This window comes from Argopecten irradians, chromosome 9 (genome assembly GCF_041381155.1).
Source record: "Argopecten irradians isolate NY chromosome 9, Ai_NY, whole genome shotgun sequence".
In the NCBI taxonomy this organism is placed as follows: Eukaryota; Metazoa; Mollusca; class Bivalvia; order Pectinida; family Pectinidae; genus Argopecten; species Argopecten irradians.
The window spans coordinates 19,419,696-19,442,443 of record NC_091142.1 but is presented as its reverse complement, the minus strand read 5'-3'; the positions used below and the strand labels follow the sequence as shown (position 1 = coordinate 19,442,443).

General features: G+C 35.0%; 2 protein-coding genes across 2 annotated transcripts in view; both read right to left on the bottom strand.

The window, feature by feature from the left end:
* LOC138330859 (lysosomal proton-coupled steroid conjugate and bile acid symporter SLC46A3-like) overlaps nt 1–22,230 on the bottom strand; it is a 30,928-nt gene extending 8,698 nt beyond the window's left edge. The window contains exon 1 of the mRNA XM_069278361.1: nt 22,030–22,230. The gene's annotated coding sequence lies outside the window, so the exon portion shown is untranslated. The remainder of the gene's footprint in view (nt 1–22,029) is intronic.
* LOC138330858 (uncharacterized) lies at nt 2,811–6,314 on the bottom strand. Its single transcript, XM_069278360.1, has 2 exons — nt 5,941–6,314; nt 2,811–4,214 (listed from the first exon to the last, which is right to left on the bottom strand). Exons 1-2 carry the CDS (start codon nt 6,209–6,211, stop codon nt 3,397–3,399), a joined length of 1,089 nt encoding a protein of 362 aa, XP_069134461.1. The 5' UTR covers nt 6,212–6,314; the 3' UTR covers nt 2,811–3,396.
* Nucleotides 22,231–22,748: the final 518 nt, after the last annotated feature.

Genomic DNA, 22,748 nt, shown 5'->3' with positions numbered 1-22,748 from the left:
AGAAACAAGTTTTAAGTATCAGCGGAAGACAAGAGCCGGATACAGTAAACCCTGTTTTAGTGACCACCTCTGTATAAAGGCAACCTACGTAATAAGATCACTTCTCAAGGATCCCCAATGACCAATTTCAACATAGGTCAATCTGTGTATAAAGACCAACTGGCTATAAAGATATTTTTCTCTGTCCTAAGGAAGTCTGTTTAGATACGCTAGACTACTTTCCTTGAATGAATAATTTATATCACTAACTACTAAATACATAAATATGTCGGAGAGAACAGGACAGACAAGGTGTTAAAAACACTCAAAGAGAAATAAAGTTATCAACTTAATCATCATATGAGAAATTATAAATAAATAATGCTAAAGTTATATCGAAATTCATCACATAAAATCAATGAATTAAGAATGCTTTTATCAACATACTTGATAACGGAACAATTTAATAAATGATGTTTTTAATTAACTGCATTGTAACGAACGTTTAAGTTTCATTAATAATAAATGGATTCTTAACGATATTTGATTAAATCATTTCCAGCTAACGTGGAGTACACCCAAATGAAACCCGAGAGACAAATTAAGAGCAATCTGGCTATGTTGTATTTGATTTCGAGTTGATAGAGGACAAGTCATTGATTCCATTCTATACCTAATTCCGTGTGTTAAAAGACTAGTGCAAAATACCTATCGTTGGCAGCATTTATTAATACACGGGTACTCTATAAACGGAGGCGTGAAGTGGGATATGATCGATAGCACTCGTTAGCAGGTGAAACACATTGTAAGTGCCAAAGCAGAAAAAGACCAACGTCGATAATTGTACCGTGTATATGAGCGTTTTAGGCTTAGAGTGACTCTCGTCACAGCTTCCCAATAATATCAATAGAGAGATGACCTATTACGATGAAACTATAATTACTTGATATTTCGTAAGCATCCAGTGGAAAAATGCAAGCTTAGATAGCATTGATAGCTTTCCTTAAGTAATTTGCTAGATTGAAAGCTGCAAATGTCTTTGGCATGATGATTTTATGCGATCATCGTATCGAATCTGTTACCAACCGTTTTGTTTGCCGAGTAAATAAACATAATGACCTTTAATATTGATGTTTTAATAATCGTTGTCCCAATTAGCCGCCAGTTATGAAAACAAACATCTAAAGGCCAATAGAATCATATGTGGGTTCTATCATTCGAGTATTGAAAATGGGGCTTATTTGGTTAAACGTGAATAAAATACCCAGTTAAACGAAACAGTTATAGCTGATATATACCAATTAAACAATGGACTGTTGTTCGATGAAAAAGACGGTTAACTGGGGGTAAGGGCTCCAATATTGATCCTCTTGATGTCGTTGCATTGCTTCATTAATGGATCGCGACAATATTAGATATCCGACCTAAGAAGGGGATGTAACTCGCTACTCCATCGCCAAACTCATGACGACTAGGGTTCAATATTGATTGTCCTCTTAAATGTTTACAGCTCTTTGACACAACACCAAATATCGTGCAAGTAGCAATAAAATTGGGACTTTCGGAAAATCAGTGTCTTTAAACACGTTGTTTAGTAACAGCAAATACCATCAAATCTTAGTCGCTGATTGGTTAGATCTCAATTCATTGTATCCGGTTATTTTCAAGGTCTGAACACTTTCATTGTGGGCGTTTATGCCTACAGACATGGAATAAGTCTGCTTGTGAGAGGTTGTGAGATCTATTATCGCTTTCCTACAATGATACCCCTTGAAAGACTTAATCTCCATTTGACTATGTTCGTCCATGCGTTGATACAATCCGCACAAAAAAGGACGTAGTTCTTGTCAACAAAAGCGTTCTTTCAATAAGATATTCTTAACAACTCCATATTTCAGGGTAAAACGAATATACGTTTACGGTCGTCTGCACATTCAAAAGACACTGTCTGCCTAAAAGTCTTTTAAGCTACAATATTGCAGCTAATTTAAGGGTAGAGTCATGGTCAACATACTTGTCCAGCTGGAAGCCTTGGCTTCTCAACTGATCACAAATATGGATTTTACGCGATGATAATTTGGTCTATGGGTATAATGACCGACAACCAAAGCGCACCCTGTATAAACCGCGACCACAATTAAGTTATACATATTATATATCACATATTTCTTAAGCATACATCAGGTGGTTCAGTACCATATTCCCTTTTTTCACGTCGTTAGGGATTTGGCAACATTCCACAAAAGGGTATAGTCGTATTAAGACATTTCACTTTCTAAATTTCGCTTCAAGGCATATTGTTACAAGTAGATCAATTTACATGCATTAATAATTTCTACACCATACAGTTTCACCCGCAAGACAAACTGTTGCAAATAAAACAATCTATTATCGATAATCACCATTCAAGATTCTCAAAGTATTGATCGGATAATTTAAAAGGTCATCAGGCCGTGAATCCATAGGGAATCAGTTACAATATTAATAAGGATTTGGCGCTATCAGATAAAAATACAGCAGAGATAAAAATATGACTTTGTAAATTTTCTTACAGACGATATCCTGCGGTTATTCCAGTGAAATTTATATGATGGCAGCATTGTTATGCCAGTTAATACTGGCGCTGATAGTCATTTCCAAGACTTGTCGTAAGGCATTTGATAAATTACTCATACACGTGTTGTTGAAGATACATAAAATTGACATAAACTTCAAAGAGTATAACTCTTTCTCAAGGTCATATTAATTACATATTTGAGGACAGAACAAGTTATTAAAAAGTGAACACAACAGGATTTGTAAAATGTTTATAAACATATTTTTATTCTCGTTTCAAACACTTCAAATACTACTTATATTAAGACGGTTTAATTGTTACTTTTTTACGAAACAAAAATACACTATTTTATACATCATACATTGTTCAAATAGCAAGACACGTGTTTGAAGAAAAATCCCATTTACCACTAATCTTGTGTCAGACTTTCTTCATACATATTCTTCTTAAGCATCCCAGTTACAAACGGGAATTGGTATTTGTACTTTAAGTTGCTTCCCGCTGTTTTCCCGGATGGCTGGTAGTACCTGCACTGTGAAGAACAAAATGTAAGTGGTCCTGCTGTTTTCCCGGATGATTGCAGTTGTTGCCACGTGTACTGAGGAGTCTAAATTATAAATGTTTCCGCTATTTTCTCACATGGTTCTATCTGGTAGTATGTGTACTGAGAAATTCAAAATATAAGTGGTCTCGCTGTAGTACTGGCACTGTGAAGAAAAAAATACAAATAGTCCCGCTGTATTCCCGGATTAATAGTGGAAGAGAAAATGGTAAATTTCCCGCTGTATTCTAGAATTGCTGGTGGTATTTGTAATGTAAAGAGGAAATCACCCGTCTCCCGCTGAATACTCAATTGACGTTTAATGTTCGTACTGAATCCGCTGTTTACCGGGACGATTGGTTGTATTGGGAACTCCGATGTTAGTAATAACAGAGATGCCGGTCGGAGACATTTTAGTAACTCCTCCATCCTGTGTATCGTGAAACAGCACCGACATGGTCAGCTTTACTTCTTTTGCTTGTCGTCGACCAAAATGTCCTCTATTGGAAACAGGTTTGATAGGCGGGAGTGACAGAGAATCTAATCCTGATTGACTTCGAGACGCTCTTTGGTTACGTTGAACAGGCATCACACTATGTACTTTGTTTGTAACACAAGACTTACATGTACGTGTTTTCTTTGGAACAGTGGCTGTGGGATCATCAAATTCAGGAATGGTGTCTATTGACGAGTCTTTGACACAGCGTATTTGAAATCCAGAACCATTTTTCCTTCTAGAGGACGTTTTCCTTTTCGTTCCATTCAAATCCTTCTTCCTCAGATGCAGAAATGACGCTGGTACCGGATTACCCGGGACACTTTGTCCTTTGTTTGTAAGCTTCTGCTGACAATCAGATTTCTCCGCGTCTTTGGCATCAAGCTGATATCTATCCAATAATTGTTCACTTCGCCGGAACTGGCAGGGTGCGTTCGTATGACTTCTTGACACGTCTTTATGAGGCGAGTTTGATTTGTAACCAATGGACGTTCTAGATTTCTTAATTCGATTATTTCGTTTTGTTTTAAATGACGATGACTTACTTTTACCAACATCACTCTTATTTCGAGCAGCATTGATGTCAATGCTAGGCTCAATAGCAGGTTCCAGGACACATTTACTTCTTTGTGTATCAAAATCTGAAATAGTTAGAAATATAATTATTTACGTATGATTGGTTTCGTAATCAATGTACCTTCGAAAATACAACATACATGTAAAGTACAAATGAATAGAGGATGATTTCCGCTATCGAATGACGCTAGAAGTAATTTTGTTCCCAACCTGTGTTAATTTTAATGCGAACACGTCGTCACGATGTAGATTTCATAAATTTGCAACCGAACGATTGCCCCCCCCCTTCTCTGTGATACGAAGTTTATTTTACAAGTGTATAATTTATCCATGAGTCATTTAAGCTAGACTTACCGCATAGTTAAAGTGATTAGTCGGGCAAAGAAAATCAGTCTGAATGTGTTCATTGGCCTTTCAAAAGTCTTTTCATATCAAAACGATTTTTCTATTTTATAAGAAATTATACTGGATACATTCACACCAGTTTTACCGACTTTAGCTTTTCTTTGCCCGACTGTTCACTTTAAGAATTTATCATAAATCGTTAAGGATGAGTAACAAAGAAAATTATTATTTATATCTAAAACGAAAATTGAAAGAGCACAGGTTATTACGGAAAATAGAGCTTTGTTGAGATAGGTAGAATATCTATTAAATGTGTAACGGTAATGTATTTATTGCAGTTTTTGTTATGAGTATAATTTAAGTTTACGATCGTGACCTTTACATGGTTAAGAAGTTTTTCATTGAAAGACATAAAATAGAGGTTTTCATAGAAAGACATAAATCTATCTTGATAAAACACTGAAAAAATACCAACACATACGAATTTGTAATTTATCTTTGAAATCTTTTAAAATCTAATATAAAATTTATGAATAAAATAATGCTAGCCAGCTATTAAATAATACATATAGCATATATAGACAAGCTACATGATGGTAATTCTCTAAGTTGAAATAAAATTAATAAACAAAAGAAAATGACTTAAAACGACACCTACAGTCTCTTTATTAAAATGAATGGAAGCCCAAGGAAATACTCTAATAGTTCAGGATCGGGTCGATTGGCGGCAATCAGGTAGCTCAGAGGGTAGGGTACTGGGGCCCTACCAGTAGTCGTGAAGGAACAGTAGTCGTAATTTAGGAAACATTTAATTGTTTTCATCTCACAAAACACATCATTTCCACCTAATAAAACTACACCATCATAAAGTATTCGTCAACAGCTCCAGACATTCGGAAATCTGAACTTTCATTAAAATATGCACACAATCACGACTACTGTTCCGTTACGACTACTGGTTGGGTCCGTCTATAATGTTCAGAGGTTCTGGATTCAAAGTGCTGTTGCAGCAGCAGCATATTAGAAATTGATTCGAACCATGAGCTAGTAGGAACAGTAAAATGCACATTAAGATCAGGATTCCAACATAGAACTACCAAACGCGGGGAAAATGAGAGTCAGAACGGGATTCGAACCCGGGACCCTCCAAACACTAGTTGGATACTCTAACTATTGCGCTACCTAGTGGACGACAATCGAACCGATAAAGTACCATTACCCGACGAGAAACATACACAGATTCCTGGTCTTTATTAATCTACATGTATCATTACAGATTGTTGATATTGTATGTTCACTAACACATATCTTATTAGTATAGGAACTAATGATAGCATGTTAGCACCTTAGATCAGAGAGGCCTACGGCCTATACAACGAATACCTCAATGCCATGTAACCTTATGGTAAATATACATATCGATTAGATAATGGGTGCCATTATTACCTGATGGACCCACGGGGAAGTCCTCTGGATTTGACAGGATCCATGTGGTGGAGTTATAAAACGGAAGAAGAAGCCGTGATCTGCTCGGAGGAGATAGCGTCCTCGGGACAGGGGTCGCTGTCTCATCGATAGGAGTAAGCATCCGTATCGCAGCATCATTCAGACCAAAATAGACATGTTTTCCTCCAACCGTTGAGCATTTGTCTTCTAGCGACTGGCGTAGGTAGTCTTTAACTTTGGTATTGAGAGTAAAGTATGATATATCTGACATGCTGGTTCTATCGTAGTTTAAAATATGTCAGATGTCGCAGAGAAACACTTGATTTTATCAGTCCCGGGATCTTGCAGCCTGTAATGTAGCTATGCAAGTATCAAGTGACGCATTCGACAATTGAGTATTATGACGTTATGTTAATTGTGACGTCATCGTTGAGAGCGACCTGACTACGGAGATATTCTTAAACTAATTTGAGAATCCCTTGGTTTGATTCATGCATATAAAATCAAAAATAAAATATATTCTAAAATTAGAACATCCAATATGGATGGTTAGACTTTAAATTTCAGTTTTTTTTTTAAATAAACATAACTACATTTTGTAAAATGGGTAAGAAACTTTGTGCTCCTCCGGAAGTGCGTCTTGACAGGGAATGCTAGTTTTACATGAATCAAAATCCATGACGCAAATTCAGGCAAAACATCTTGTGTCAAAGTAGAATTAGTAAAATCTTGTGTATACGTAGAATTAGTAAAATCTAGTGTAGACTTAGAATTAGTCAAATCGCAGAATTAGTAAAACCTTGTGTATACGTACAATTAGTAAAATCATGTGTATACGTTTATTTTGTAAAATCTAGTGTAGACTTAGAATTAGTAAAATCTTATGTAGACGCAGAATTTGTAAACCCTTGTGTATACGTAGAATTAGTAAATTATTGTGTAGACTTAGAATTAGTCAAACCTAGTGTAGACTTAGAATTAGTCAAACCTAGTGTAGACGTAGAATTAGTAAAACCTAGTGTATACGAAATCTTGTGTATACGTAGAATGAGTAATATCTCTTGCATACGTAGAATTAGTAAAACCTTGTGTGTACATAGAATTAGTAAAACCTCGTGTGAACATTGAATTAGTAAACTCTTGTGTAGACTTATGTCACTGCTGTAAAAATTGTAGACTCCGACACGAGCTTGGTATACTGTTCTGTACTGGAAACCTATTTCGTTTCAAGTATTCCACGGATGATTTGACACCGCAAATATGAATTACCGCGAACTTGGTCTGAGAACAGTTGGACACTATTTCACAAAACCGCGTGAATGAACTCGTATCTTGTTTCGTATCTTGTTCCGTACTTTAGTATACTCCTGTTCCGTATCGTATCGTATCGTTCCGTGTTTTAGTCGACCTCGAGCCCTTGTAACACTCTTGGTATGGTCGCCTATTTAATGTATTAACGTTGGTTGTATTCCTTCACAAAACGCTGATAAACTTCCCACAAACGCTGATAAACTTCCCTTTTAAATTCTTTTGATTTTCCATCCTCTGTTAAAATTGCAGTGAAAAAGACTAAACGCGAAAATAAGTCGCTTCGATAGTAAGTTGGTTTACAATAAAGATGTAAAGTTAACGCGCCATTTTGAACAGTGATTTTTTAATGGATCATATAATGCCGACACTGTATGGACTATCTTATAGTAAAAGTGAAGGCGCTCAGTGTAAGCAGGTAGTTTGGTCATTTGATGTACATCAAATTAATCGATACATTATGATTGATAGCGTTTCTTTGAAGTTGAGTTTCGCACTCTCTGATATTTATCTGCAGGCTTGTGATTGGTCAGTTTTTTTCTCCCGAACTGATTTGCCATCAGTTTTACTACGAGATAGTCCAGAGGTTGATATTAAAACAGTGATTGTAATCCCTGTACTATCTGGACTATCGAGGAATATCAAATTACATACATCGATTACTGTACAGAAATAAAAGACATAAGCTCATAACATCAGTAAAATTTCCGTAATTTCCAGAATGTCTATCGCAAACAATGGATAGATTCAAAACATGCATAGACATTTACACAGGAGGCGACCTAGAGTTTCGAAGACTCAATGAATTTCGTAGATCGAATTTATTCAAAAAGATTCCAACAAGGAGTTTTTACGAGATCACGAGACGAACTTTGGTGTGCGACATTTTTTGGAATTTTTGGATGGTTAGACTTTAAATTTCAGTTTTTTTTTTAAAATAAACATAACTACATTTTGTAAAATGGGTAAGAAACTTTGTGCTCCTCCGGAAGTGCGTCTTGACAGGGAATGCTAGTTTTACATGAATCAAAATCCATGACGCAAATTCAGGCAAAACATCTTGTGTCAAAGTAGAATTAGTAAAATCTTGTGTATACGTAGAATTAGTAAAATCTAGTGTAGACTTAGAATTAGTCAAATCGCAGAATTAGTAAAACCTTGTGTATACGTACAATTAGTAAAATCATGTGTATACGTTTATTTTGTAAAATCTAGTGTAGACTTAGAATTAGTAAAATCTTATGTAGACGCAGAATTTGTAAACCCTTGTGTATACGTAGAATTAGTAAATTATTGTGTAGACTTAGAATTAGTCAAACCTAGTGTAGACTTAGAATTAGTCAAACCTAGTGTAGACGTAGAATTAGTAAAACCTAGTGTATACGAAATCTTGTGTATACGTAGAATGAGTAATATCTCTTGCATACGTAGAATTAGTAATATATTGTGTGTACATAGAATTAGTAAAACCTTGTGTGTACATAGAATAAGTAAACTCTTGTGCAGACTTATGTCACTGCTGTAAAAATTGTAGACTCCGACACGAGCTTGGTATACTGTTCTGTACTGGAAACCTATTTCGTTTCAAGTATTCCACGGATGATTTGACACCGCAAATATGAATTACCGCGAACTTGGTCTGAGAACAGTTGGACACTATTTCACAAAACCGCGTGAATGAACTCGTATCTTGTTTCGTATCTTGTTCCGTACTTTAGTATACTCCTGTTCCGTATCGTATCGTATCGTTCCGTGTTTTAGTCGACCTCGAGCCCTTGTAACACTCTTGGTATGGTCGCCTATGTAATGTATTAACGTTGGTTGTATTCCTTCACAAAAACGCTGATAAACTTCCCACAAACGCTGATAAACTTCCCTTTTAAATTCTTTTGATTTTCCATCCTCTGTTAAAATTGCAGTGAAAAAGACTAAACGCGAAAATAAGTCGCTTCGATAGTAAGTTGGTTTACAATAAAGATGTAAAGTTAACGCGCCATTTTGAACAGTGATTTTTTAATGGATCATATAATGCCGACACTGTATGGACTATCTTATAGTAAAAGTGAAGGCGCTCAGTGTAAGCAGGTAGTTTGGTCATTTGATGTACATCAAATTAATCGATACATTATGATTGATAGCGTTTCTTTGAAGTTGAGTTTCGCACTCTCTGATATTTATCTGCAGGCTTGTGATTGGTCAGTTTTTTTCTCCCGAACTGATTTGCCATCAGTTTTACTACGAGATAGTCCAGAGGTGTGATATTAAAACAGTGATTGTAATCCCTGTACTATCTGGACTATCGAGGAATATCAAATTACATACATCGATTACTGTACAGAAATAAAAGACATAAGCTCATAACATCAGTAAAATTTCCGTAATTTCCAGAATGTCTATCGCAAACAATGGATAGATTCAAAACATGCATAGACATTTACACAGGAGGCGACCTAGAGTTTCGAAGACTCAATGAATTTCGTAGATCGAATTTATTCAAAAAGATTCCAACAAGGAGTTTTTACGAGATCACGAGACGAACTTTGGTGTGCGACATTTTTTGGAATTTTTATTGTTGTATTTCAGTATGCTCGTCATGTGGCTTTGCAATCAATACGTGGATGAACGAATTTTTCCTGTATGAACAATCAAAATTCAGCTAAGGGAGTACAAGCTAGACAGAGATAATGATCGATTTTAGAGAAGAAGTAATGATTTATGCTGAAATTGCACTTTTGAATTTTAGTCTCAGATTCGAGGATAATTTATTCTGACCGCTCAAGCAGCAGACTTATAACAATCTAGATCTAATACATTGGGTTTTCGTTGTAACCCGACAACATAAATAGCATGGTCTCTTTACATTTCAAAACCTCAATGTCCTTAAGAGATTGCAGAGCAGGCGTTAGTGGACGGACGATATCTCTGTCGCAATGAGATTGGTCATGGGGATAAAGTGAAGATCCGATAAGTATGTTGGCTGGTCTCTGCCATTTCGTCTCGACAGAAAAATAATTAGCGTTATGTCGCCTCGCTAATCAAAAGCAGAATGAAATAAGGAATGGGCAGAAATCAACTCCCAAAGTTCTCAGACCGCTTCCCTTATCAGTTTGAAGCTGAGAAACGAACTTGTTTGTACTGCTATTTGTGGCCAAGTCAAGTGATTACACTGTTATCGTTCTTCGAGTTACCAGGATGCTATTCAGAGAGATGAATTAACACCACCTACTGAATTCAGCATTTGCACATTTATTATCTTATTATCTGTCCTTGTGGATAGGTGTTGATTTTTGCGTCACGTATTCATGAGTGTAACGCCATATTTACTAAGAAAACGACGCAATCTGTGCTCACAAAGTAATTACGTCACAATTCATATCTATGTGCAAGAGAGAAAACACTGTAATATACAGAGACAGAAGGTTATCCACGGGGCGTGCGACCATCACTCACGCACCATATTCGCGTCACACGTGTAAAAGGCACGTCCATTATTCAGAGTTACTTTTCATATATAAAATACAATGCTATATTTCGTGAACCTACAATGTTTATGATAAATTAATCTGTGCACTACATCCAATAATGGATTTGTCACCTGTTTGTAGATTCACTGGACGTTAATGTCCCTTCTGTTCTTATCATCACACGGTTATTGAAACGCTTAATATCGCACACGAACAATATTCATACACGACACGAACCTCTACCAGACCGCCGCAATCATCGGAGTTACAATTAACTCGATATATCAAATGATTAGTTTATCTTTCTACTGAACGTGTTTAGATTCTGTTTATCGCACAGTACATGTGTACCTTCATAGAGTGTGAGATTTAGTTTCAAGCTGGAGCTTGAAAAGTTATGTTTTCAAATTAAATCAAACACAACATTAGGAACTCAAATTAAAAAAAAATATTTAAAGATGCTCCACCGCTGACAAATGGTATTTTTTCACTATTAAAAACAGGAACAGACGATTAAATATTTTTCTTCAGTTACAAAAGTTACTTACTTTACACCATTACCACCACTGAAAAGTTTGAGCTTCTAATTTTACTTCAAGTTAAAAATATGAAAAATAATTAATTGCATCCCGAAAAAAATCCGTGTCACTATATCCTATATGGAAGGAAGTACTGATTGCGCATGCCTCAAAGGCGAAATGGAGCATTCTATATTATTTTTTGTGTTAATTAGACATATATATATACATGATCAAACAACAATTATTGTTCAACTAATGAAATATCATTTATGCTTTGTCGGCGGTGGAGCATCTTTAAGTATCTACTATTCATATCAGTAAAAGAAGAAATCTAAATCTGTATATACAATGTAAATATTGATATGGAATGAATGTAAATAGGTGAGTTGTGAAAAGTGTGCTAAATAAATGTGTTATAAAGAAAGAATGATGTAACTTTTTGCGTAAAATTATGAAAACTCGATATGAAAATTAGTATGAGAACTCCTGTGTGATGATAACATATTAATGACATGAAGTATTGAATAAAATTGATTTTTTTAAAACAAAAAGCTGGTATTGTCGATATGAATATGTTGTATTTAAAAGTAAAATTCTTGCTTATATGTACGATGAATATCAAGAATCTGGTTTGGATGGTCTCTATTCACCCTCATGGACCGATGATACCGCTAAAAGTGTAAGATTCTGATCATTTTATATGTTTACAACATACATTTAGTTGTACTCTACATATAGCTATGTGCTTTTTAAAGCTGAAGAGTATACCATGGGACCAGTTGACTTCTATGATTATTGTAATAGTTGTAATAGGGTAATAAATATTCTGAAGTGATTTAGTATAATGAAATATTTGTTGTATTTATGGTCATTTTTGTACGATATGGATGAGATGGGCATTGGCTACTGCTCTATATACTACTATATCCACCAATCTTGTACTCTGAAAAAACCCTAGAAATTTAAACTAATGCAAATTTCTATAACCCTAGACACTGATTCAATGAAATATATCAACAAGATTTGTATTATGTACGAAGAAATTTAAACTAATGCCTAGTTCTATAACCCTAGACACTGATTCAATGAAATATATCAACACAGATTTGTTTTGTGTAACGAAGTTTCGGTGATTGCAATTAGCATGGTTACTACGCTGTTCCACAATATCGATTTCCCCTGGTCCCAAAATGAGAACGATTCGAATGGAAATGTTATCACATGCAGCGTTTCAAATGTCTACTGAATTTTTAATTGTTCCAGAAGAACTTCAATAAACAAAAAGGTTGGGTCAGAAGATCCACGACTACAAAAGTACAAAAGAGGAGAGGTAGATATATCATACTGTAATGTACCTTTAGAATTGTATAGTCCGTGAAGTACTGAGCTCAATTTCATTAAATGTTCCTTACATCAAAGAAAAATAGACTGAGGAAATTTATTTAACTAACATGCTCCAAAAATAGCAGTTGAAGACATATTATTATGTGCAAGATTTGTCCTAGATTAAGAATATTGACAAGACTAGAGCCCGATAAAAGTAACTTTTAAAATTCCCATTTCTTTGTGATTGTTACGCCAAGTTTCCTAACAGAAATCTGCTTTGAGTTTTTTTTCATGAAAAAAAAAATGAAAATAAAATACAAACAAAAACCAAATAACAAATAATAACAATAAAACACACACGATGAAAGAAGGCATCGCGTACATCAGTTTAGTGAACTGAGATTACTGATGATTTCAACCGTATTTTTATTGTGTAGACAATTGAGTTTTTCCAACATACTGACGACCTCTCCCTAACTCCTTCTTCTACCAATCTTTACTCAACCTTCGAATAGTAACTAATTGTGACCCATTATTCAGAATGACTATCCACCAGAAACGAAGCCATACTTAAGCTTAATACAAAAAGGTTATTAATAGTTGATGAGGGCGGAACGTTTCCTATTGCACGCGCCCCAGGATATTTCGACGACTGGCTGACGTCACAGCCGAAGAAGGATACCATTTTATAACCTTTTCTAATCTAAGTAGTAAATTACCATTTAGTGATTAGCATACCCAGATGTTTTTATTCATAAAATATTTATCGTTTTCTTCCACTAGGTTTTCACTGATGGTGACAGTGTATTGGAAACAATAATCCCCGACGGATAATTTCGGGGATTTGCTTTTAGCTCATATCCAAATATGTTATCAATAACGAAAGTATTAAATGCTTTTCTTTATAACACCACTTAAGTATTCTGATGCAAATATATATAAGCTTTATACAGTTATACCTAATTAAATAGTGTTGGGCTCAACCATTTAGGATAACAAAAAGCAGTCTTTATAAGTAGGCGGTCTTTATAGAAAGGTGACGGCTAGGCAGGTTTACTTATCTTGTCTTTCATAGTTTATCGCGGACACCACGGTCGTTGATATTACAAGGATTTTAAGGAATTTACTTATTCATATAAAATGTACTTTGATACTTATCTATAAAGGCCACTGACAGACAAAGCATTGCTATCGTTATAACTAGTCGATCACAGGTCAAGTCGTTTCGAAAATGGTCAATTTGAATAAAAAATGGTCTTATTCAGCTGAAATCATATATGAACACATAACTGATTATCGACGTCATGAAGACGAAGATTTCGAAACAGGCGAGTTTGGTTTGTTTTATTATATGGACGTCCTATTAACAGCCAGGGTCATGTAAGGCCGGCCTCCCATGTATGTGGAGTGCAAGGTGTTTGTTTTCAGAGACTTAATTGTATTGTGGAACTCTTGCTCTCTTATGGTGCATTTTTTTTTTATATCACTGAAGCATTCCACCGAAGACACCAAGCAACACCCACCTCCCGGTCACATTATACTGATAACGGGCGAACCAGTATCAAGAGCCTTCCTCATAGGGACGAGTGCCCAACAGAATGCAAAAAGTGATGTGGAATAACGGGAGACGTTAGGAAGAATAAAGTTACTAGTTAGGAAGACCAAAAAATATCATCAATTAATTCACCTTGATATTTGGTGTATTATGCATTGTGTTACGATCACGTATCTTAATAACAACGCAAATTATTTACCTATATAAATAACGAAATGAAACACTAGCGAACATGTCCACGTTTTTAATAAATTGCACAGCTGTAAAATTCATCTATATTTAAGGATTAAAGTCTCTTTCTGGTGGTTCTATCGAAGGATAAAGTTGAGTAGCCTAGGATATCAACATTTGGAATGAATTTGGAACCGCGAAATGAAACAAATATCGATACCCTACTCAACTTTATCCTTCGATAGAACCACCAGAAAGAGACTTTAATCCTTATATTTACAGTCTTAACTATTAATTTTATAGCTCAAAATTTACCCTTAATAGTGTTTATGGCATTTATAAGACTAAAATTGAATTATATCGTTTGGTTCCGACAGACATTTGGAACAGCCACTCGAAGTGATTGAAATTCCCGCCAATTTATCAATGATTATACAAATAAAACGAGTTCCGTCTGATAAAGCATATATCTTGGGTTTCGGTGCAAAGCAGTTGGGTCTTAATCTTTTGCTTCGTATGATTACACACGCTTACACGAATTCATAACGTAGCAGGATATTTAACGTAGTTGTGACGCGGCGTCCGATTCAAACCGCCTGTGTCAAGGAGGTGTGACAAACAGAGAGTTTCTTCAATTCATGATCACTTGAGTTCTTCTTAATCAGTTCACGTTTGAAATTTCTTGAATATACGGATGTTTACATAGTTCCATGTCATTATTTCCGGATTTTGGAGATTTTCAAATGTATCGGACGTCGTTTCGAGGAACATGTACAAACACAGGTAGGCCCACTACTGTAAACGTTTACCGCTTTCAAAATCGTAGCTTATATTTATATTGTTGTTTCAAACACTTCAAAAATATTAAAGATATATATTACAAGTATTGTTAAGCTACAATTGTAGAATTTCGTTTCATTGATATTTCTAAACACCAAAACGTGCATTGTGTATGTAAGGCCTACTCTCGCCGATTTACAGTAGGACTTGTCTGTCCCCCGAGGTGAACAAAAATGCATTGTCGTGCTAGGTCGTTTTGGTTAAACTTATCCAACTCAAAGACTGATGGTGTTCTGACATATCTTATCCATTTGTGTACAACCAAAGATGTTAAAAATACAAATAGGATGTAGATCTACATGTTGTAGCGAACAACACCGACTCACCGACACACAACATGTAAACATTGCGACGTCATAGGAATGTGCAAAACTGTACATTGTACAACATTGTTTATTTATCATACGCACGGAAGCAATACTCAAAGAGGTACGGTAGTAACATAAACAATGTAACTTTTCTACATTTGTATTTACACACGTACATGTATATATGTGTTCAAACCTATTTTGATACATGTACATGTTCATCGAACGTACGTTTGGTACTGAAAACACCAAAAGTTTCTGATTTGGACCATCATAAATTCATCCAAGCGGCTCCAAATTGCGCTTGACATACTCAATCTATCGAGAAATAAAGTTGAGTAGCCTTTGGTAGAAATCAACGGGGTTTATATTATCAATTCACTACTGACTGTAGATATATTCACATATTATTTCTATTTTTCTTTGTCTGTTACCTAATAATATTTCTTTCACTGATAATAACCTGTGCATGTAGATTAGATATTCGCATGCCCTTTTTACATGATATTGGCCACAAGCAGCTGTTGGTTCAAGATATCATGGTTATTGTAAAATTATCCTTTTAAAGCCCTACGTTAACATTAGGAAGAATATAACAATAGAAACACTTTGTCAACAAATAGTTTTTTATTGATACTTAACAGTGACATTGCCAAACTTCCACGATAATGACGGCATTACCGTCGTCAAGGTATTTAATTTAATGTTGATTAAGATTTCCAATATTGACTGAGGAATATTTTTGTTTAGAAAACTTTTACTCTATAAATCTCTTTTTATGAATGTTTACAATCAAAGTACATTGACACCCTTTAGCGTACACCGTCTTTGGGCACTGCAAGTTTAAGGAGGGGTGGGGTAGGGGGGATCACCTCTAGGTTGTGAGTACGAGTCTTGCGTTGGGCAGTTGCCAGGTACTGACCACTGGTCTGTGGTTTTTTCTCCGGGTACTTCGGCTTTCCTTCATCCCCTGAACTTGCCACATCCATAAATGACCATGGCTGTTAACTTGACATTAAATTCATAAAACCAATCCAAACTGATAGTTTCAGAAAAGTTTCGTAAAGATTTATAGTGGTGTTTAAGGAATACTATAACACTGGAAGCAGATGTTCCGATGCATTACAAAACATGGTTTTAAACACAGGTATGGTATGCACAAAATGAGAGGTTATACACGAACCACAATATACATTAATCTCTCGAGCTAAACACATAGGTGTTGTACTTGTACGTGTAATTTGATATTCATACCAATCAGTACTGATAAAATGCTAATATGAATTTAAGGCAAAGCCTCAGAAGAGCGCAGCTACGAGTAAAAATGTGAATATATTTAGGATAATAACCCCAGAACGACATTAAAACTGTTTAAAATTGTAGTCCGATCATTGATTTTTATTAAATGTTTTTTTCAACACTATTGATGTATATTTTATATCAAGCAATATATATTGAAAGTTGTCATATACTCTACAGATCAGAAAGAAATATTCCACTAGAATCTCTCAAAGGCGGTAAACTTGGCAACATGTCATGTATCAAAAATACGCGGGAATATGGTCCGTCATCTTTGGCACAAAGCTTCCTGACGTCACGGTTGTCGTTGCCGTGCGCTTGACAACACACAGACAGTATACCATTTTCACCAGTTCATTTCTTATGTCGTTCTTGTCTTTGTGTAGTTATCTAAAACTACTTTACAGTAATTTCAAAGTGAAACCGGATGGCACGTTTTGTCTATAGAGAAAATTTCAAAGCTCGTCGTGCTGATAACGAGAATTAAAACATGGCTGCCTGCATGGAGGCGCGAGACTTTTCCCGCGGGAATCGATTTCAAAGTCCAAGGGGTACTGGAATGTGCTCACACACGTGCAATGGTTAGTAGAGCTTCGCTCTACGCGGAAAGAGATGCTCTCTTATCATGATGATATGTGGTAAATATTATATGGGACAGGGAAGTACGAACACGATTACATAATAGGATACGAACAGTAATGCGGGTAAATATTATACAAATACACCGTTTTAATGAGGTCGACATATGGTTATATCGACCTAAAGAAAAATGTTGACGAAGAAGTAGATATTATGAATTATTGAAAATATTACGTATTATGGTAATCATCATACAAATATAAACTTTTGATGAGGTCCATACATGAATATATGGATATAGAAAAATATTGTTGAGTTCTTAGATATTTTGAATTCAAGTATCTTTTTTAAAGTGAAAAATTACAGTATACTTATATTGCTTTTTCAACTTTTTTCTTTCATTTATGAGGCCATCTTACAATCGTCGTTGGGTCCCCTTGTCTATAATCAGTCACTCCACAGAGTTGCGGGAAAAAAGCAACCTTAAGAACGAGAATTTGAATCGCTGTCATGTTTCACAAAAGACAAATATTTTACAAACAAACTGTGTGTAGTGAGAAGGAGAAATTAACATGGATCTGTATAGTTAAGTGTATATAAAGTAGTCTGTTTCTCTACCCATTGTATTGACCTGGTTACCACGATTGACAATACATCTCGTGTGAAACACGAGTAGAGAAATGTGCTTCATGTATCCTTAACGGCATGATGCTTAACTTGGGGTATACGTCTTCAAAAGTAAACAAATACAAACTGATGTGCTAAATATCTTTTATGGTAAAAATTGTGTCATTATTATCGATTAACACACGTGTTAACATTTGGAATACAATTATATAGGAACGTGTAAAACTGATTAAGTATATCTTTGCTAGTATTATGCATGTGTTCAATATAACAAAAATATTTAAAGGCACGTATAAAGAGGTGTTTTAAAAGACACGATAAAATCGTACACAGTAAACATCTATACAGGTGGTCTTATGACGTTACGAGTATTTGTGGTTGTGTTTATTTTTTTTATAAAGGTGGTAGTTTCTGCCCCAGCCTAGCGTTTAGCATAAAGAGAGTGGGACGATTGGTTTGCCTGTTGTCAGTATAATATGACCAGATGGAATATTCCGGTCTTCTAAAACACGCACTTCACACACTCAATACACTGCATACACGAGAGGCAGTCCATTAAAACAACCCTTATAGTTTTTTATTCTATGAAACGTGATAACTTTTATATGATTTACATTAAACCACATTTAAATATATATCAAAGGCGCATTTAAAGCTGGCACCATTTTCAAGAACATTTCTTAAATTAAGAAAAATCATTACTTTAAATTCTTTAATTCTTTCCTATGGGGAATTAAGAAGTTTCCATAAGTCAAGGCTCGTGAAACTAAATCCAAGTATGATATAGAATGTAGACAATAACATTTGAAACTGATTTGGTATTATGTATTTGCATATTACGGAATTATCTGTCCATGTGGAGAAGTATTGATTGTCACGTCATGTGTTTCTCAGCGTTACGTCATATTTTTGGGTCGCGGTGGCCGAGTGATTAAGATTTTTCGACATATTACCACAAGCCCTCAATCTCTTGGTCGCGAGTTCGAATCCCACGTTGGGTAGTTGCCACGTACTGGCCGCGTGTCGATGTTTTTTCTCCGGGTACTCCGGTTTTCATCATCAACAAACCTGGCACGTCATTAAAATACCCCGGACGTTAAACTTATAAAACCAGAACCCTAAATTTATACCTCCCCGAAAGGCAGATAGAGTTGTATTATATGCAAAGACGTAATACACCTCGAATGACACAAACACACCCGAGGATCAATGTAAAGCTGCTAAAATTTTCACTTACGCATACCATTAATTTACTTAACATTATAGAAAATATATTACATGTGTAGAACGCCTTAAATTGTGTTATTTTGTTGTTTATGTATAACATTAATTTAAAATTTCGAATTAAAATACAGTTTATACTAAATCTGATATGATATAATTGATATAATTTCTAAATAAATTTGTATGGCCAACGCTTTTAAAGATACGTGTAAAAAGATGGAGCATGCATCTTTAAAACAAATGTAAAATTGATGAGCAATACTACATTCACATTTTCTAATGACAAACCTTTTAGCGATCTACATTGTGTTTATCGATGTCTTGAGGTACGTATTCCTACTAAAGAATTAATCCTGTTATTTGTTCGTTCCCCTTTTATCCCGCAGATGTTTAGTTGAGTTTGTCGTGTGCATCACGCATGTTTAAATACTAATTGTTTATTACTAATTCTTTATATCTATAAAGCATGCACGTGAAAGAATCACGTGACGTCAGGAAACGATATACAAGTATATTGAAACTCAGCATTTTCTTATCATTGTTTGTGAATAAGACATATATAAATAGTACATGCATGGTAATCGTGTATAGTTTGATGGTTAAGACAAGAAATATGTGATGTATATTTTATATATTTATGTATACGAAAAACCACTTTTTAATCAATGTTTAATTTCCCTTAACCACAATGTTTTAAAGTGATTCAATTAAGTTAAAAGCAATTAACTGTAATTATTTATAGCTGTATCTCTCAGAAACAAGTCAGTTGCCTCCAGTGTAGAACTTTTGAAATATGTAATGCCTGTTACACAGGTGCCACAGACAATTTTACAATACCAGCCCTGAATATGTGGTCTATGTTAAAATTGTGAACATTTCAAACAGATTGAATAATCACCGACAGAAACACGCCATGAAACCTCTACTATTCACCTAGGACATCTATGTAAACATATGTAAATACTGTAAACGTAAATACTACCATACATCTAAACAAGCCACCAAGGGTTACCATTGATATTGTACCAAACAGTGTATCCAAACCAGTCGTCACATACCATTCATGGTTCGGGTTTTATCAATTTAACGTCCTATTAACAGTCAGGGTCATGTAATGACGTGCCAGGTTTTTTGGTGGAGGAAGCCGGAGTATCCGGAGAAAAATCACTGACCAGCGGTCAGTACCTGGCAACTGCCCCACCTGGGGTTTGGACTCGCAACCCAAAGATGGATGGCTTGTTTGAAAATGTCGGGACATCTTTACCACTCAGCCACCATGGCCCCTACCATTTATGCTGAGCGCTGAACAGGAGTAGAAACTTCCATTTCATATACTATGTTGGGAAATAATAAATAATAATAAACATTTTTCTCGTCCCTTCAGTGGTCATTATAAAAAATTTGGATTCTAATGTTCTATATTAGAATCACATAAGAGAAGACTTATCGATTGCAAAAGTTCATTAAATGTTTCAAAAATGTCTTTATGCGAACCCAGTACACGTAAATAGAATATATATACTCATTTCGAAGTTCATTTGAACGGAGACTACAATGCACAATGCCGATGTTTATATGGAATTCGTTTTTATAACGTTACTAAGCCGTCTTGTTATTTATATTATATTTAAAAATTAAAAATAAATGTACGATGCAATTACTTATTAATACTGATGTTGAATTATATTTCGAAAATTTGTACAATAGTATTGTCTTTTACGGAAAGTTAAAAAAAAATAAATATTCCAGACATCTCTTTCTAAAGTACAGGGAAACTATAAACTCAGGCATTGTAATTAAAAGTGGAATTATATAGAATTCATATATAGATAAAACTATAAAGGTGGTTACACATTAACTTAATTTGTTTATGACAACTGGTTCATAGGAAAAGTTATCTCAACATTACATGCTATATTTAAGGTGCTACATCGCCGACGAATGGTAATTTGTATTTAATGAATTGTTCTTTTGTAACATTACATCCCATCCAGTCATATTATACTGACAACGGTTACCCAATCTTCCAGTTTTTTATGCACGAGAACAGGAATACAAACAACCTTTTTTTAGACTATACCAACGATTACTAGCTTGCATTCTATTGTGAAAATGTGAACTAATCGTTCAATAACAACAATACCTGATCTAAGAGATCTGTTTGTAAACAGATATGAACGTCAAGCTTTGAAATTACAAATGCAATTATATAGAATTCATACATGGACTAGAAAGACTGGAACACAATAAATTGATATCTTTATGACAACTGGTGTGTGGGTGTATAGGAAAAAGTAATTTAAAAAGTAATGTTAACAAACGATATTTAATATTGTTTCAATGAGCTTTTGCTTTAAATTGATAAGTCGATAATTGGACGGAGAAAATGACATGCTATTTGTTCTTTATTTATTAGGAACTATAGGTTTTGTTGAATTATGCTGTGAAAATCATTCGAAGGCACAGATGAACATGCATGATGTTTTATAAACATTAGTTACAACTCAGCATTGATACACCGTTATAGTTCTTGTTTTTATGATTAATTTACATTTAGATGAAAACATCTGAAAAGTCACTTTAAAGTGTCTGGTGTCGATGCAAAAATGTGAAATGAAATGGTACACCAGAAAACTTGGCTTCTACAACACTGTAAATATCAGGACTTTTGGCTTTACGAACTCGTGTTTGAATTTGTAAACCTAACACTTGAGCATTTTAAGTACAGAATTATCATTAACTTCTGATTTGTGAATAAGATGTTAAATCCTCTTATTGACTGATAAGTACGAAAACTACAGCACATATAAACTAATGTTATATAGCATAAAATTCTCTTCAGCAACGAAAGTAAAACAAATACATACCTATCTAGAGGTATCAATATTCCGCATCCAGAGAAATTCACAAACAAATCAGCAGACTCTGTGACATTTCTTAAATCGGTTCCTAAGAATTAAGGTGTAGGAGTGTCGAATTGATTGACCGTTTTGTGGGTGGTCCAGTTTACATCATGTCCAGTCGATGTCAGTACTAGTACTCCGACCTCTGTATCATCATCTGGCCTCTGTGGCAGCAACACGATCTATGCCATACGGTACTCGTATATACCCAATGTTAAAGCAGCATCGCGCGGGATCGGCGCGGCATCGATCTTTGTGTTAGATTTAATAGTGTCAGCCCTCAATCAGAAGGATCAACATTCAATAGGTGGAAAAAATGATATCGGGACGATTTGATTGGTGCATTTTTCATGAATGAAATTAAGTATAAAACTACTGTCCCAATGAGACATGCACTATTTTGTAAGCAATATTAGTTTGAATGTGTGTGGTACTTGGTAAGGAAGAACAAGGTCAGAAACAAAATCGGGAGGATTTGATTGCTGCATTTCTGATAAATCAAATACCTATAAAATTTCAGTCCCAAAAGGATGTGTACTATTTAGTTAGCAGTATTAGTTTGAATGTGTATCAGTACTGTAACGTACACATTGGATATACTATGACATAGTTGACACCGCCGATAACCTACAGAAAGATATCACTCACTAAATTTCTGGTTCCAGGCCCGTGGTACTTAGCTT

What these genes read in the sequence shown, in the direction of transcription:
- LOC138330858 (XM_069278360.1), bottom strand. Translation starts at nt 6,211, where the DNA reads ATGTCAGATATATCATACTTTACTCTCAATACCAAAGTTAAAGACTAC. An exon ending in CTTCCCCGTGGGTCCATCAG is followed by an intron (nt 4,215 to 5,940) that starts GTAATAATGGCA and finishes TAACTATTTCAG; the next exon opens with ATTTTGATACACAAAGAAGT.